The sequence below is a fragment of the Antechinus flavipes genome, chromosome 2, assembly GCF_016432865.1.
Source record: "Antechinus flavipes isolate AdamAnt ecotype Samford, QLD, Australia chromosome 2, AdamAnt_v2, whole genome shotgun sequence".
Taxonomy (NCBI): Eukaryota; Metazoa; Chordata; class Mammalia; order Dasyuromorphia; family Dasyuridae; genus Antechinus; species Antechinus flavipes.
In genome coordinates, this window is record NC_067399.1 from 504,264,917 (window position 1) to 504,282,285 (window position 17,369).

General features: G+C 36.7%; 1 protein-coding gene across 1 annotated transcript in view; it reads left to right on the forward strand.

Annotated features, from left to right (window-relative positions):
- The window catches only part of CFAP77 (cilia and flagella associated protein 77), a 193,285-nt gene extending 177,405 nt beyond the window's left edge, over nucleotides 1–15,880 (forward strand). The window contains exon 6 of the mRNA XM_051980253.1: nucleotides 14,887–15,880. Coding sequence (XP_051836213.1) covers nucleotides 14,887–15,009 — 123 coding nt within the window. The 3' untranslated portion in view covers nucleotides 15,010–15,880. The remainder of the gene's footprint in view (nucleotides 1–14,886) is intronic.
- Nucleotides 15,881–17,369: the final 1,489 nt, after the last annotated feature.

Genomic DNA, 17,369 nt, shown 5'->3' on the forward strand with positions numbered 1-17,369 from the left:
TAGTGCCAAAGTCTACAAAGGTGTAACAGAAGATGAAAATTGAGAAAAGGCCATTGGATTTGACAACTAAAAAATCATTGATAACTTTGGAGAGAGCAATTTTGGTGAAAACGATAATGTCAGAAGCTTAATTGTAAGGGATTAAGAAGAGAAAGAGAACAGGGAAAATGGAGGTATTTATTGTAAAAAAAACAAAAAAAAAAACAAACCAACAACAATAATCCTTTTTAAAGCCACAAAAGACAGAAAAGATAGAGAATGTTGACTAAAAGGGATGGAAAGATCAAGTGAAGGTCTTTTCAGAATGTCTATATCCTATGTCCTATGCCTAGGGGAGACATAGGCATATGTGAGTTATCAACACAAATTAAAACATTTTAAAGTTATAAATACTTAAAGAAATGAAATCAGAAACAGAAACTATATAACACAGCACCATAGGATAGTGTCTAGAGTGCTAAAACGCAATGATTAGATTTGGAAAGAAAAACTAAGGAAGAGAAAGATTGTTAGTGTTCTGATAGCTATTTTGGGTGAAGTAGTGGGGAAAGAAGAATCAAAGAAAGTACAGGACAACTGCTACAACTGCTCAGAGTAGACAGGATAATGATAATTGATGACAAAAAGTATGAAATACTTTTCTATAGAGAATAAATAGCTATTTAATTCTTATTTTCTTTCTGTTTTCTCTGCCAAGGGTAAAAATTTTTGGACTAGAAAGGACAAAATAGAATGGCTAGCTAGTAAAGAATTGATACACAAGCTATGTAAAGTGGCAGAGACAAATGTGTTGGTAAATGTTTAACAACTGGCTCTTAGTGGGGGAAAAACATATTCATATCCCTGACAGGCTTTTAGGTTTCATCTATATCATTGGCATTTTCTCCATCACTTTCTGAAGTCCTGACAATCAGCAAATACATTGCGCTCTGGTTTATTTCCCAAATGTATGTGCTCACACTTAAACTTTAATAATTTACTCTTATCAGCTCTCCAGAATCAGCTTCAGGATATCCCTAGCCACAGAACTCCAAGCCACTGACCCAGATGGCTCTGGAGGGGAAACTAAGGCAGGTGATTTTGCATAGCCCATCCTCAGTTAAATCCAACTCACTTTCATGTCATACCATCATCTCCCTGATGTTATAGTCCTCTTGAAAGACAAACCAACAACTTCCTTTGATGATTTCTAGTCATCATCCTTCGTTTTGGACAACTAGCAGATATTAATGATAAGTTACTATTGGGGCTTGAGGAGTTTGTGGAGAATAGGAGAAACAGCTTAGAACCAGAGAAAACAAATGCTGTCCCAGCATTCAAATCAGAACAGATAATGGAATCTACAAACTCTAGGTAAAATCCTGTGATGTTTTGTTAAAGAGTTAAAGAATTTTTTTTTTTTAAATCACAAAGAGCCTCCATGGCTTCATCAAGAGCAGGTCATGCGGTGTTAACCTCCTCCCCTTTCTCCCTCTTCTCTTCCTCCCCTTTCTCCTCCCCCTCACCTTTTTTTTTGGACAGGCTTACTTAATTGATAAAAAAAAAGTTTGATAAAGTCTCTAGTTATTCTTATGGTAAAGATGGAGAACCATGAGTTAGACACTATAGTTAGATGGATTCAGAATTGATTGACTGGACTCAAATACGGAATCATTCAATTGGAAGGACGTCTCTAATGGGGTGCCCCAGGGATCTGTGCTTGGCTCTAAGTTACTTAATGTTTTTTGTTTTGTTTTGTTTTGCTTTTTGCTGAAAAAATTGGAGTTAAGTGATTTGCCTAGGGTCATGCAGCTAGGAAGTATTAAGTGAGACCAGATTTAAACTTAGGTCTCCCTGACTTCAGGACTAGTGCTACTTAACGTTTTAATAAAAAACTTGGATAAAAGCACGAATAGCATGTTTATCAAACTTTCAGGTAACTCAAAGGTATGAAACTTAAATGAAAACAATCCAGAACCAAAAATATCTTGACACGTTAGGACAATGGAGAATGGGATATAATTTAAAAGGAAGAGATAATTCTAAAGTTAAATACTTAAATTAAAATAAATCACTTTTTACAAGTATAAGATGGAGGAAGACATGGCTAGATAGCAGTTTATCTAGAAAAGATTGGGGAGAGTGATGGGTGGGGTTGTTGCCTCAATATAAGTTCCCAGTGTGAAAGATACTAAGCTAGTGATTTCTTTATTCTTTCTTTCTTTTTCTATAATTATAACTTTTTATTGACAGAATCCATGCCTGGGTAATTTTTTTACAACATTATCCCTTGCACTCACTTCTGTTCTGACTTTGCCCCTCCCTCCCTCCCTCCACCCCCTCCCTCAGATGGCAAGCAGTCCTATACAAGTTAAATATGTCACAGTACAATTTAGATACAATATATGTTTGCAGAACCGAACACTTCTCTTGTTTCACAGGAAGAATTGGATTCAGAAGGTAAAAATAACCCGGGAAGAAAAACAAAAATGCAAGCAGTTTACATTCATTTCCCAGTGTTCTTTCTTTGGGTGTAGCTGCTTCTGTCCATCATTGATCAATTGAAACTCTGTTAGATCTTCTCTTTGCTGAAGAAATCCACTTCTGTCAGAATACATCCTCATACAGTATTGTTGTTGAAATATATAATGATCTCCTGGTTCTGCTCATTTCACTTAGCATCAGTTCATGTAAGTCTCTCCAAGCCTCTCTGTATTCATTCTGCTGGTCATTCCTTACAGAACAATAATGTTCCATAATATTCATAATCCACAATTTACCCAACCATTCTCCCATTGATGGGCATCCATTCATTTTCCAGCTTCTAGCCACTACAAACAGGGCTGCCACAAACATTTTGGCACATACAGGTCCCTTTCTCTTCTTTAGTATCTCTTTGGGGTATAAGCCCAGTAGTAGCACTGCTGGATCAAAGGGTATGCACAGTTTGATAACTTTTTGAGCTAGGGATTTCATTGGAATACCTAATGAGAAAATTCCAACTTCCTCTGAAAATTAGAGTTGCAGTTTCCTGGAGCCGTGAGAGGTTACATGACTTGCCCAGGGATCATGCATCCAGTGTGATTCAGAGATAGGACTAGAACTTCAATCTTCCTGCCTTTAAAGCTGGCTTGTAAGGTACTGAACCATCATCTTTCTCCATGAATCACATTTGGCAGTCAAAAAAAAAAAAAAAAGAAAAGAAAAGAAGAGAAAAGCTCATGCAATCTTGCATGAGTGTAAGTCACAAGTTAGCTCAGACTTGATGTAAGGGGAAAAAATTCCTAAGATTAGATCCATTCAAAAATGGAATAGACTACCTTGGAAAGTAGCGAGATCCTTCTGGCTAGAAATCTTCAATTAAAACTTAAATTATTAGTTTCACTTATGCTATAGGATTCTTTTGAAGTATAATTTGAATTAGACAACTGAAGAAGTTAATACCTTATAACCATGAAATTCTTTGATTCTATAAATATCATGATAGATGCCTGATAGCATTTTTTGGATCCCAGATAGGAGTAAATGAGCTATTGTATGCAAAGCACTTTGCAAACTTTAAAACACTATATTTATTATTATTACTTATTATAAATGCTATGATATAGAATGCGTAATAAATATTATTAATTATTACGATTGAGAGGCAGAATGGACAGGGAGCTGACCTTGAAATAGGAAGATGTGAGTTCAAGTCTTGCCTCTGACATAGAACTGTATGCTTCTGGGCAAGCCACTGTGCTTAATCACAAGGCAACTCTGTAAGAAAGGGATTCACAGGAGTTCATGAATTTAAAAAAAATTTCAGTTCCAGATTCTCTTTTTCCCTCCAGCCCCTTATCTTAACCCATTAATAAGGCAAATATACATATGAAGTCACTCAAAAACTTCCATTTTGGCCATCTTGGAGCGGGGAGAGATTAGGGGTGGCAGACAAGAAAAAAAGAAAAGCAACTTTTAAAAAATATGCTTCAAACTACATTTAGTGCTCACCAGTTCTTTCTCTGGAGATAGATAACATCATGAGTGCTTTGGAATTGTCATAGACCATTGTATTGATCAGAGTAATTAAGTTTTTCACAGTTGAATATGGTTACAATATTGCTGTTACTTTAAACAAGGTTCTCCTAGCTCTACTCACTTCACTTTTAATATTTCTGATCAATCTTTTTAGGTTTTCAGGAAACCATCCCCTTCATTATTTCCTATAGTACAATAGTATTGCATCACAATGATATTACAACTTGTTCAGATATTGCCCAATTGATGGGCCTCCCCCCACTTTCCAAGTCATGCCATCACAAAAAGAGCTGTAGTATTACAGGGTTAAAGGTGTATTAACTTACATTATTTTTTAGATAACTATATTTTGGCATAATCGATTTCCTTTGTAAACTTAATATATTTCTTATTATTCATTTAAAACTATTATTCTAAAGAATCCATGCATTTTCTTTACTAGACTTCTAAAGGGATCTGGAGCACAGACAAAAGGTTATAAACCCCTTCTCTAAAATTATGACATATGAGAAGGTGGTAATCTTCATTGGCAAAGATAATTTCCCCACTTTGCCCAGTGAAATCACCGGTCCAGTCCATATCCTATTATTAGTAGTATGAAGCAAAATGGGAAGGAAAAGCATCTAGTTTTAGATTGTATCCTGGAAACAGAAAACTCCCAGTCTTTAGATTTCTGAACTATAATTTCTCAAAAGGGCTCTTTTCCTGACTTGTAAGTTAGGGATTCTCGAACTTTCTTTTCCTTGTGACACAATATGATCCTTTGTGATAAGTAATTACAGGGGAACGGAGAGAGATTTTGTGCATGCACATGCAATGGCAAGCATACATTTCATACAATTTGGGGACAGTTAAGCATATATACATGTGATTGCAAGTGTAAGTAACTTCCTCTATGAATGAAAGTTAGCATGTTCTCTGCAACTTAAAGTATTAAAAAGATCTAATTTCCTAGGCACCCCCAGGAAGCTCGTGGCACATATGACACATGTCAAAGATGATCCTTTGATCACCATTACAGAGTATGCCCAGAGGAAGATCATTCTTAGTTATGACCTGTCCATATGACTGAAACTATAAGTGAGACTATCAGGGAAGTAGAGAAATTTCCTTTCCTGATATAAAACTGCTCAGGTCTTAAAGATTCAAAGAGACCATAGTTTTTGATGAAGAGAATGAGAGATTAACTAGGCCATGAATCAGAGCGTCATGCAAATGAGAGAAATATCCATTTGAAGAAGAGTGAAGATGAGAATGGCCAAATATTTTAGGACTATAGAAAAATTTAAGTTAGCAGAAGAACAAACCATTTAAATGACCAACTGTCCTTGCAGATAATGTCACCCCAGTCAATTACTTAAAATAAAAACTGGAAAATCATGAATTAGAATTTAGGCAGTCTGTTACATAATCATGTCTTGAACTGGTTTCTACAAATGCCTATGAACTTAAGCTACTCCAAACATGACTTGATCAGTGATTTGGGACTATAATTTTCAAGTGCTCTCATTAGAACAGACAACCTCCCAATATGAGGAGCAAAACTCAAGACTCCCTCTCTTTATTCTCTCCTCCTTTCTCTTCCCTATCCCCCCAATATAGAGGATTTTAAAAATAAATTCTTAAGGGAAATGCTTTTTAAATTAACCTGATCAATAGTTTTATTCTCCTCTTCCATTTCTCCCTATGATGAACAACCTTCCATGTGGGAAGATTAGAAGCATCATGACAGAATCACCTTGTTGACAGTGAGCATGAACTAAAAGAAGTCACCTTGTTCAAATCCCTAACAACAGGAAGGACTACATTTAAAGTACTGAGAGCATAGGGCTTTGATTCCCCATATTTTAGACGTCCTTCAGAGCCTGGTAATTTTCTGGATTTGAGGGAATACTGTTGGACCTTAAGAAAAAACAAATTGTCCCAGAAAAATAAACTCATATATTGGATTCTTAACTCTAAGACTTATGGATAAGTGCAACACTGGTTTTGTTCTCTTTCTTTCTTTTATTCCCTTGATATTTCTGGATACTAAAGACTAAAAAGATATTTTCAGTGTTATCATAATCCCTAGGTAATTGTCTAAGCAAGAAAATCCTACTGCCCTCAAGGGGTAACTAGGTATTGACCTCAGTGTCTCTGCTCTTAGAAAATATACATTATAGAATGCTAGCACTAGGAAGGACCTTAGAGGTCATCGAGTCTAAATTCACATTTGACAAATAAAGAGCTAAGGCCCAGAGAATTAAGTGAGCAATCCAAGGTACCCAATCAGTACCTTGGATTCAGTTCCCCTATTTCATACTCTTTTTACCACGTCACATTGTTTCTTTTCTTCATTCTAAAGAAATCAATGAGTAGAAAGGAAATGCTATATTCTCCTTTGACAAGGTAGACTAAGGAGACTTGCCCAGGCCAAATGTGAAAGCATAAATGAAAAATTACCAGTGTAAATCAAGATTCTAGAATCCAGTTTGTTGTCTTCTGGTCTTGTCTTTTTCTGATTTTATAACGTCATAATTATAAATTATAATTACCATATATAAAGTAGGGTCCAGCATATTAATACTACATTCCCCCTCATCCCTCCCTCTTTCCCTTACTCCAAATCACATGGATACCATTTCCATAATGAATCCAGTTTTGCTCATGAACTTTAATATCTTTTCTCAGGAAATGGATCAAAATGGAGTTAATAATTTCAAGAATGTTAAGAAATAAGAGTTCACAAGTTGGTACTTAATGAGGAGTTAGACATAAATAATTTCAGCTTAGTGTGGTGGTAAAAATTATGAGTTGAGCATCAGGAAAACTAGATTCTAGTGCTAACTTGGGTGATGGGAAAGGAAAAGAAGGAAACAAACATTAAATATCAGACATTCTGCTAAATACAGTATGCTAAATACACAACAGTACTGGGAATTAAATGCTATTATTATACACATTTTACAGTTGAAGAAACTGAGGTTAAGTGACACGGTCACATAGCTAGTAACTAAGGACAAGTTTGAACTTAGATTTTCCCTACTCCAAACCCTAGATACCTCTAATAGCCATATATGTGACCTTTCTCTACACCTTAGTATTCCTCATCTTTGTTATTAGGAAATCATACTAGATTATATTTAGGATTACTTCCAACTCTAACATTCCTAGTTCTAAAACCCCTTACATTTCTAATTTTCCATGTTCTAGGAGCCCTTCTAGTTCTAAAATTCAATTTCCAAAACCCTTTGCAGGTGGTATTCTAGGTTCTAATGCTCCTTTCTAATACATAATATTATTAGTTCCCTTCCAGTCTTGACATCCCATAATATCTATGTTCTTCCTTCCCGTCTCTAACATTTTATATTCTGTGTCCTGACATTCCATGGTCTAGGAATGCCTTCCAGGTCCAAAATACTATGACTATGATTTCAAATAGTAATACAGCAATTATGTAAATGGCAAGTACTCTTTTGGATACAGATATTTATTAAATATTTACTGAACACCAGGCACTGTTCTTTAGGTGCCAGGGATGTAAAATCAAGAAATGGACAGTTCCTATCCTCAAGGAGCTTATATTCTAATTGAGGAAGACAAAACATTAAGAAGAGTTGGAAAGGGATAGGGAAAGAGAACGGGATGAGAAAAGAGGGGAAGCTGAGTACTGATAAGGCGGTGATATAGTCCCAAGAGTGAGTAGTGTGCCTTGGACTTTTCAGGATAGGGCAGGTCCAAGCAGGGACTAACCAATCAGGGAGTAGGCCTCAGGATGGAGTTCTTTTTAGAGGGGGCAAAATGGTAGTTTGGAGATTGAGCAGATCAGAGAGTAAACAAAAATCTCTGTTCTTCCAAAAAACATCCAAATGCAAATCTGTTTCAGAAATAAGCAATGTGTAATGTAGATGCCTCCATACAAGTTCAATCAGATCAAGTTTATTAGGACTAATTTCATTTTGCTAGTCCATGGGGAAGCTCTTGTCTTTGATCTCTCTTAATAATTGTCAGAGGGGATCTTGCCTTATTTACTTTCATTGACCTTATATCACCTCAGAGTTCCTTTTAGTGAAACTGCCTCCTGCCAAAGCCAGTACATTTTCTTAGCTTCAGGCAGATACAGACTCTGGATGGCTTAATTTAGAAGCAGCTCAAAAGGAATTCCTTGTTCCCAAGTAGCCTTTGTCCCCAAATTCGAGGTCTTTGGGGTCATGACTACACAGGTGATTTAAGCTAGAGATTTAATTAGCCTTCTCTTTCCCACTTAAACTATTTCTGGGAGAAATTGGGTAGAGAGCATAACAGGGCTGTCAGCTAGCTTCTTTACTGAGCAGTAACCTCCACTCAGCTCATAGAACAAGATCGTCAAAGCTGTAAGAGGTCTTAAAACCATTCAATCCAATCTTCTTATTTTACAGATGGGGAAATTGAGGCTGAGTATGGCTAAGGGATTTATTCAAGGTTATCTAACTAGTCACAGAACCAAAACTGCAGTCTCCCAGGCCATTAGAGATTATTCAAATTCTGCCCTATTCAGTGTTTTGCATTAGGGGCCCCTAGGAGTTTAGCCCTCTCTGGTCTGCCTAATCAATGCCCTGGGGTGGTCCATTCTTTTCTGAGGCCCTACAGGGGTTTCCCAGACAGCAGTTAGGCTTTGGATAGAACGCTTCCTGTGTGCCTTAGGCCTTCTGAAAGATATTAACTGATCTAATCACTGATACATTTTCTTTGAATCAACTCAGTCTGTGTCCAGAATAAACTCTTCAAATTCTTACCTTTGGTGCTTTTATTCAAGCTAGCTTCCTCCTCCGCCCCCCCCCCCCCCCTCCCCATACACATCTGGAATGTCCTGCTCCTCTCTACAAGTCCATTTAAAATCCAGCTCAAATTCTGCTTTCTCTATAAAACCATTCTTGAATACACTACTATAATCTCTCTCTCTCTCTCTCTCTCTCTCTCTCTCTCTCTCTCTCTCTCTCTCTCTCTCTCTCTCTCTCTCTCTCTCTCATTTTCTCCCCCTTTCTGTCTCTCTATCTCTGTCTCTTTCTCCCTCCCCCCATTTCCCCCTTTCTCTCTCTTCTCTCTCTCTTTTCCTCTCTCCCTCTCTCTCCCCTTTGACTTCACAGAACTTATCTGTATACTCACAGAGCATTTACTAATTCATATACTGTTTCATAACATCTGCTGTACTATCATTTGACTTTTTTGTCTCCCCATTCACCCTTGAGGGTCAGAGACCATTTTAAGTCATCTTTGTATCCCCAATAGGTCCAGAGCACAGTATTCATACTAGCAACTCACATTATCAGAGCACTTTGAGGCATTCACAAGTGTTTCCTCAAAACAATTTTCTGAGGCAGGTAGTATACATTTCATTATCTTCATTTTACAGATGAAGAAACTGAGATACAGAGAGATTGAGTTGCTCAGCATCTCACTTCTAGAAAATACCAAAGGATTCCTAGTCCTAATTTGGACTTCAAGTTGTATTCTATTTCTAGTGCACCACACTATCTCTTAGAGCTTTAGGAGACATGTGTGTGGATGAGTAGGATATGGTCAGAGCTTCAGTTTTCCTCAATTAGAAACTGTGGATGATTGAATGCTGTGATTTAAAGCAGTTTGCTAATGATCTGTTACACCTGTTCATACTGCCTGAAGGCTGAGTAATAGTTGTATAATTAATGGCAATGTTGAGATTGGGTATGGGCTAAGAAAGGAGTAAATCATATGTGCTATAAAATTCAAGCAAGGGCCATCTCTGGTCACTGTGTGTCTTTTACAAGATAAAATGTTTCCAAATGCATGAAGATGAGAAGTTTGATCTATCACTCTCCCCATCCCCACTCCTCATTATTTCATTCTCTTTTACTCTTGCTCACTTTCTGTCTCAATCACTTATTCTCTTGCTAAGTGCTGTCTCAGATTTTGCTATTTCTCTCTTGTTGCCTTTTGCTCTCATTTTTGGCACATAGAAATAGTAAGAGTTGTTTTCTGAAAGTGAAGGTTTGAATACTACTACCTTAAGCTTATGCTCACTTGAGGTTTAAAAAACACTTTCTAAAAACCACAAAAAAATTTTGTGTACGAGTATTATTGTTCCCATTTTCCAGATCAGGAAAGTGATATCTGGAGAGGTCATTGGCTCCCAGCTACCCAAGGTCACAAAGCTCATAAATGTAGTCTTTTGTAGCAGAAAGATCACAGGACTTTTCAGGGGATCACCTGGATTCATTACACTAGTCACTCTAGCTTTTTGGTGGTAGACAAATCACTTCACTGTTCCAAGCATCATAAAATAGCGAGAATATATATTTTCCTGAACATTTTCCTTAACTACATATTTATTGCAAAGGTCAAGTAAGATAACAGACAAAAAATAACTTGCAGAAACTAAATGTTTGCTATCTAAATATCAGTTATAATTATTATTTCAAAACATTAAAGCATATTTAAATGCCAGCTATTATTACAATATGTTGCTTCTCACAAAAACAAGAACAAAATTGGCTTCATGACCACTTGTGTTGATTATTTCTTAAAGATACACATTATGTCTATGCACAATCAAATCTTTTCATGTCCAAAGTCTTCTCAGAAGTGTTCTCACTCATTTTACTTCAGTGGTTAAATTTTTTCAGGATCCCCTGAACCTAATCAGCCAGATCCTTGAATCCCTAAAACAGAAATTAAGTATGAAAATCTATCTTGATATCTTGATGGAATTAGCACATCTCCCTAAAAGCCAGGGAATGACTTCTATGTAAGGGTGGCGACCAGTTCATTGCAGGGGTGGAGTTATCCACAGGCTCTGTCCAATATGGAGGAATTGGTTTTAGACCCAAAGCTTCATGTTTTGAGAGGTCTGATGATATTGAGGTGACCAGGCAGCCTAGAGACTCAGAACAGAAGGTGGCAATATCAGAAGGACAAAAATAGCATCATGTAAACTCCTTTCTTCTCCCCATCAGCATTAAGACAAAACAGAGGTCTCCCCCCCAACTTACATAACCACAACCACTTTCATCTGTACTATTTATTTAAGCCATATTTCACATATTCTTCCTTGTTAGAATGTAAACTCTTTGAAGGCAGGGATTTTTTTTTTGATAATTTATTTCTTTAAATATTTCCAAATTACATTTAAAAAGCATTTTTAAAAAATTTGAATTCCAAATTTCCTCCTCTCTCCCGTCCCTCCTTGAGAAAGTAAGCAATATGATATCACATGTACATATGAAGTCATGCAAAACATGATTCCATATTAGTTGTATTGTAAAAGAAAGCATATACATACACACAAAACAAAGCCACATGAAAAATAAAGTTTAAAAGTATGCTTTAATTTGCTCTCAGAATTCATCAGTTCTCTCTGGAGGTGCATAGCATTTTTTTATTATGAATTCTTTGGAAATGTCTTAGATAAGAATAGCCAAGTCTTTCACAGCTGATCATCCTTACAACATTGCTGCTACTGTGCACAAGGATTTTCCAGTTATCTTCACATCACTTTGTACCAATTTAGTTAAGTTTTGCCATGTTTTTCTGAAACCACCCCCCTCATTACTTCCTAAAGGACAATTAGACTCCATTACAATCTTTTGCTACATTTTGTCCAGCCATCTCCTAATTGATGAGCATCCCTTCAATTTTGGATCATTGTCTTGATCAGAGAAGTTGTCTTTCATAGTTGATTATCCTCACAATATTGCCATCAGTGTGTATAATATGTTCCTGATTCTGCTCACTGTACCTTGCATTAGTTCATATAATGTCTTCCTAGGTTTTTCTGGAGCCAATCAGTCTCATCATTTCTACAATATTATTCTATGGCAATCATCTACCACACCTTATTCATCTATTCCTCAAATGACAGACATATCCTCAACTTTCATTTCTTTGCCACCCAAAAAAGAGCTGTTACAAATATTTTTGTATCTGTAAGATCCCTTTCTCTCTTTTTTTGAAGTCAGGAACTATTTTTTAGTATTTTTTTGTATCATCAGTGTTCAGCACACTGCCTGGCACATAGTTGGTGCTTAATAAATATTGATTAATTATTTGTCAGGGATGAGGCAGAAGGAAACCATTCCTTAGGTTATGATTTGACCATAGGTTCCCCTGAGTAGTTCCTAAGATGACTTCCCATTAGGTGTGCACTGATATGATTTATCATCATATCGATGATAATCCTCATCTAACAGCTAGAGATAGCCAGCTTTGGCAATCCAGAGAGGGAAGGTGATGCTCAAGGTCAAGCAACTATTATAATATCAGGGTTTGAACAGAGTTCTTCTAGCTTAGAACCCAGCCCTCTTTCCATCATACATATTTTAACCTTTCTAAAGCCACTCTCCCTCCATCCTTTCCCCCTTTCTCTCCATATTCTTCTTCTTCCCTTTTCTTTATCTTCTACTTACGCCTTAGACACCCATAAGCTTGACTGAATCCTTTAGTGACATCCAGGTGGCTAGCTTCTCCTAACTTACACTGTGGGAGAAGCAGCCATCTCAGGGGACACTTCTTTTTCCTGAAGTATGAATTCTCCAGCTATTCCTTCCAAATCCAAAGTAACTTAAAGATTTCTTACCTATGCCCTTCCAAATAGAGTGTCCTCTGTCTTTCTTATTTATTTTCTTCCTAAGAGTAGTGAAGAAGTGTGGGGTTTTTTTGGATTTTAACTAAGATAACATAAATATACTAGATATTTCAATCTCATCAGCTCTTAAGAAGTGCTTTGGAAACTTTAAAGAACTTTATAATTGTGCTTTTAACCAGATTATCTTTAATTCCTTCCTAGATAATTTTATTTTTATTTTTAAGACAGAATCTCTCAGCCTCTCTCAACTTGGAAGTTCAAGAGCTACTCACAGGTCCAGTCCCATTTTGATCAGCACAAAACTTTTGTTGATCCATTTCTAACTTACATCCTTAGACAACCTGCTGGTTCCCCACTCATTAGATCTCTTCATATTGGTGCCCAGCAACCCACTGCAGCTCAGAATTATAGGGCTCAAGGGATTTGTCATCCTTGGGCTTCTCAGTAGCTGGGATTACATGCATATGCCACCATTTCCTGCCTTCCTAAGTAATTTTAAAGGAGCCATCACTGCCAGAAAAAAATCGTTTTTAGGGGAAAGAATTGCACAGGTATTAGACAGTGCTTCCCTCTATCTGGAGTCAGATATTTGAGATGATGTCAACAGATGGAAAAATGTGTTCCATCATCTTTTTTTGAGAAAGATGGGAATGCTCAAATTTTGATTACATAAAATTTAAACCAACAAGTCTTATATTTTTTTCTTGAATTTGTCTTTCTTACATGTTTCCTTCCTAAGAGTAGTAAAGAAATGGTTTTTTTTTCTTGGATTTTGACTAAGATAACATAGCATACAAAATACTTAAGTCTCATCAGTTTTGAAAATTTTAAAGCACCATATGAGTGTGAGTTATTATTGCTGCTAATCAGATTATTTCTAATTCAGTTTGATGCCATCCAACAACTTTTCATTTAGTACCTGTTTTGGGCAAAGTACTTTGTCGAACATTCAAGGATTAAAATAAAGCACAAATTCTGCCCTCAAGGTGGGGAGCAGAAGGAAAAGGCCGGGAAACAGAGAGACACACACAGAGAAAAAGAGAGAGAGAGAGAGAAGGATACAAGAAACTTTGTATTTTACACCACAAGGATCTCTTTAAGACTATAAACTTCGAAGGTGATGCTGTGCATTTGTATGAAATCTCACATTTGCTATTAAAAATATAAACTTTAAACTTACAGACAACAAGGAGCACCTGCCAGGATCATCTCTACACTGGAATTTTGAGGGATGCTCATTTTGGGGTGCTGAACTCTAGTTGGAAGCATTCCTTCCTCTTATTATATTTTGTATGTTTTATTACAATTTGGGGGGCCCAATTAGTACAGATTTTCTACATAGAACCCTGAGAAATAGTGACAGCCCATCAGGAAATCTCCTTTGCATGGAGGTTAGTTTGTTCTTTGAATCATGAGAAAACAGTATAGTAAGGGCTTGATGTTGAATATTAGATTCTATTTTAATAGGATTCCAGCTCATTATGAAATGATAGTTATTAAGCAACTGTCTATATGTGGAAGTACATTTAACACATTGTAAAATGTAAATTGAACTTATAGAAACTGCCACTTAATGACATTTCTCATTTCACTATTCCACATATATACTTTCCTTCTTGATACCTTTCTTCAATCATTTGTCACTTTTTGCAAAAGATGCTGAAAAGATGAATGCAGTAGCACATGGGCAGTCATTTTGTGATGGTTTTCTTTAGGCTACAACCTCTAGTATTACACTGCATCTTAAAGTAGGGGCCACTTAATCTTTAATAGGGTTCACAGTTTCCAGTGGACAAATATGTTAATAATGCATATAAAAAATAAAGAAACAAGGGAGTTAAAGAGGGAGGGAAAAAAGGAGGAAAAAGAAAAGAAGAGAAGGAAGAAATGGGAAAAGAAAGGAAAATTAGGAAGGAAAGAAGGAAAGAAAAAAGATGGAAAGATGTAATTATATGAAGAACAAGTATTAGCTTAGTATTAGGCGATAAGTTTTAAATGTCAAATAGGCAGTTGATAAGGCAGCACTGGGTTTGAAATTAGTTCTGGAGTTTAAATCCAGCCTCAACTACTAGCTATGTGATCCTGAATAAATCATTTAACCTATCTGCTTCAGTTTCCTCAACTATAAAATGGGACTGTTGTGGGAATCAAATGAAATAATGTTTGTGAAAAGTGCTTAACCCAGCACATAGTAGAAAAGTATATTATTCCTCCTAAAGAAGCAGAACAATAGAGGGCAGGAAAGTGGTTTTCAAGGATGAAGTGATGTTCATTTTCATCAACTTATTTTTCCTTTATTTCTACAGGTGAGCCGCCATCTTGATACATTCCCGTCTGAGAAAGCTCGCCAGAGGGCATACAAAGCCCACTATGAGGAGTTCTCAGTACGTCAAGGAACCCTGCGTAGGGGCAACTATACCCATCTCTAGACACTTGACTTTTATAAGAAACCTTTTTAGTGTGATAGGAAATTCCCTGGATAGATTTAAGAGTATAGTGAATCCTCCTTCTCTGCCCTTATTGAGACAAAACCCCATGTCATTTGATGGGGATTCTGCCTCTGTAAGGACCTAAGAATCAGCTCTCAAGTCAATGATATTTGATGACTTCCTATTTTTTTAGGTCCAAGTGCTTAGTAACTCCTTTCTGCTTCCTCACTGGAGAATCAATTTCCCTTAGCATTCTAAATCAATAAAGGAGCTTATCCTCTCTTCCAATATTCTCTTCTGATGTGAAGATCCTGAGTTTCAAGGCTTTTGTCCAAGGAATTATGTGAAGGTCAGATCTCACAGCCCTGTTACACTCAAGACTAAGAACAAAAAACATACCGGCTTTCCTGCTTATTATAATATCAACATACTCTGAGATCCCTTGCTTTCGTCTCCTGAATCTTAGTTCTCCTCTTTGGGCTTATGACCACATGCATGTGAGTGCTAGTTCTCTGGGTTCCAGTCTACCATGAATCCTCCTAGGTAGTAACTGGAACCTTTATGATCTGGACTATTTCAGCTCTCCTATGATGTACTATCTCTCAATCTATCAGATCATTCCTATATTCCTAACCTATGAGAAGGTTGCTAGGGTTAGCATTATTTAGATCCCTTCCTAAAGAGAGAGAGAGAGTTCCAAGGAAGAGAAAGGGCCACAAGAATGTTTTCTCAATATATAACTGCTTTGACTGACCTCCTTGGTCAGTCTTCATATTATGGAAGTACCCTTCTATTCTCCAGTACCTTTTGTCAGAAATAACATATAAAGATTCCACAATTCTGTATTTTAATTAAATACTTTGGTTTGCCATTCCTGTCTCATGTCCATATTTGAATAACTTAACAGTATCTCTACAATTCTAATAATGGAACCAAATGGGATTCAAGGGTTAATGAAAGTTTCATGTCGGCTTTTCTCTCAGCAAACTGGACAGATTTCAGATGTCTAGGTTAAAGTAGTTGGGCTCCCACTGTTCTATCTCTTCCTCTTCCTTCCCATCATCAATGCCAAAAATACTAGACTCTAGACTCTTAAGCTTCAATGTCCTTCCTTTCTAAACTCTCCCCCTTTTCCCATCCATGCTCAAAACAGTAGGTAGGTAAGGGCTACTTTTCCATCCACTATCTTATTTGATCCTCACAACAAACCCTGTGAAGTTTGTAAAGTAAGTATTACTGTATGTGTTTTACAGACGAGGAAAATGAGTCTCAGAGAAATGAAATGATTTGTCAATGATTAGTAAATAGTGGAGCTATGTGTGGACCTTATGGCTTCTGCCACCAAGTCCAGTTCTCTGTCCATTGTGCCACATGGCTTCTAGTGCTGGCTTGGCTGGATTAGCCCCTGTGGACTAACAGGTATTGCCTTCTTCTCACACCTACTTTATGAGTTGATGAGTCTATGACTACTATAGGTGGGATACTTAGGCTAGTTCTCCTAACTCTTATATAACATATCTGTAGATTCTAAATTGCACAGCAAAGTCCATGATCTTTTAGAAGTCATCTCACAATAACAATGTCCCCTCCTCCTGGAATCATATTCTTCAAAAATATTACAATGACTCCTCAAAAGTCAGACGATCCTCGCTCAGGGGATAGATGCCATAAGAGGAAATAACAGCAGATTGGTGATACCTCTTCATAACCTACCTGCTCCATGATGGGCAAACTGGCCCTAGGAATGGCTTCATCAGTCACAGAAACTTCGATATTGTTCTATGGTTCAGGCTTTGGAAGTCAGGGTCACTGTACCATATACAGTGCTATTTAAGGCAACTAAATTGATACCAAAATGGAATTTGCTATCTTTTGGATGATACTTTCCCTTGAAGAAGGCAGTTGTAGAAATATTCATTAGCTACCAGGTAGGTACCAGGTACCTAGCATCTAGGGAGGACAAGAGAAACTAAAATTAAACTGAAGACATTGTAATGGGTCAAAAATAATGGAATGGTTGAGAAGATTAACCAGTTCTTAGGTACCTAGTTACTACATTAATAGACTTAGAATAGCAATCAAAAAATACCACTTGGAATCTTAGGGATGGCTTAAATTTTATTTAGATATGCTAAAGAAATGAAAAGTCTTATGTCTAAACAGGTGTGACAAAAAAAGGAAAAAAAACACTTTTAAATCTAAATAATATTTTATAATGTTTATTTGAAATCTACAAGTCATAATAGACAAAAAAAGATGGGGAAAAGGGTAAAAGAGTACTATGTGAGTCCAGAAATTTACCACTCCCCCAAATAAAGAATGATGAAAACCATTATCCAAAGAAGAGACAGGAAGAGAGG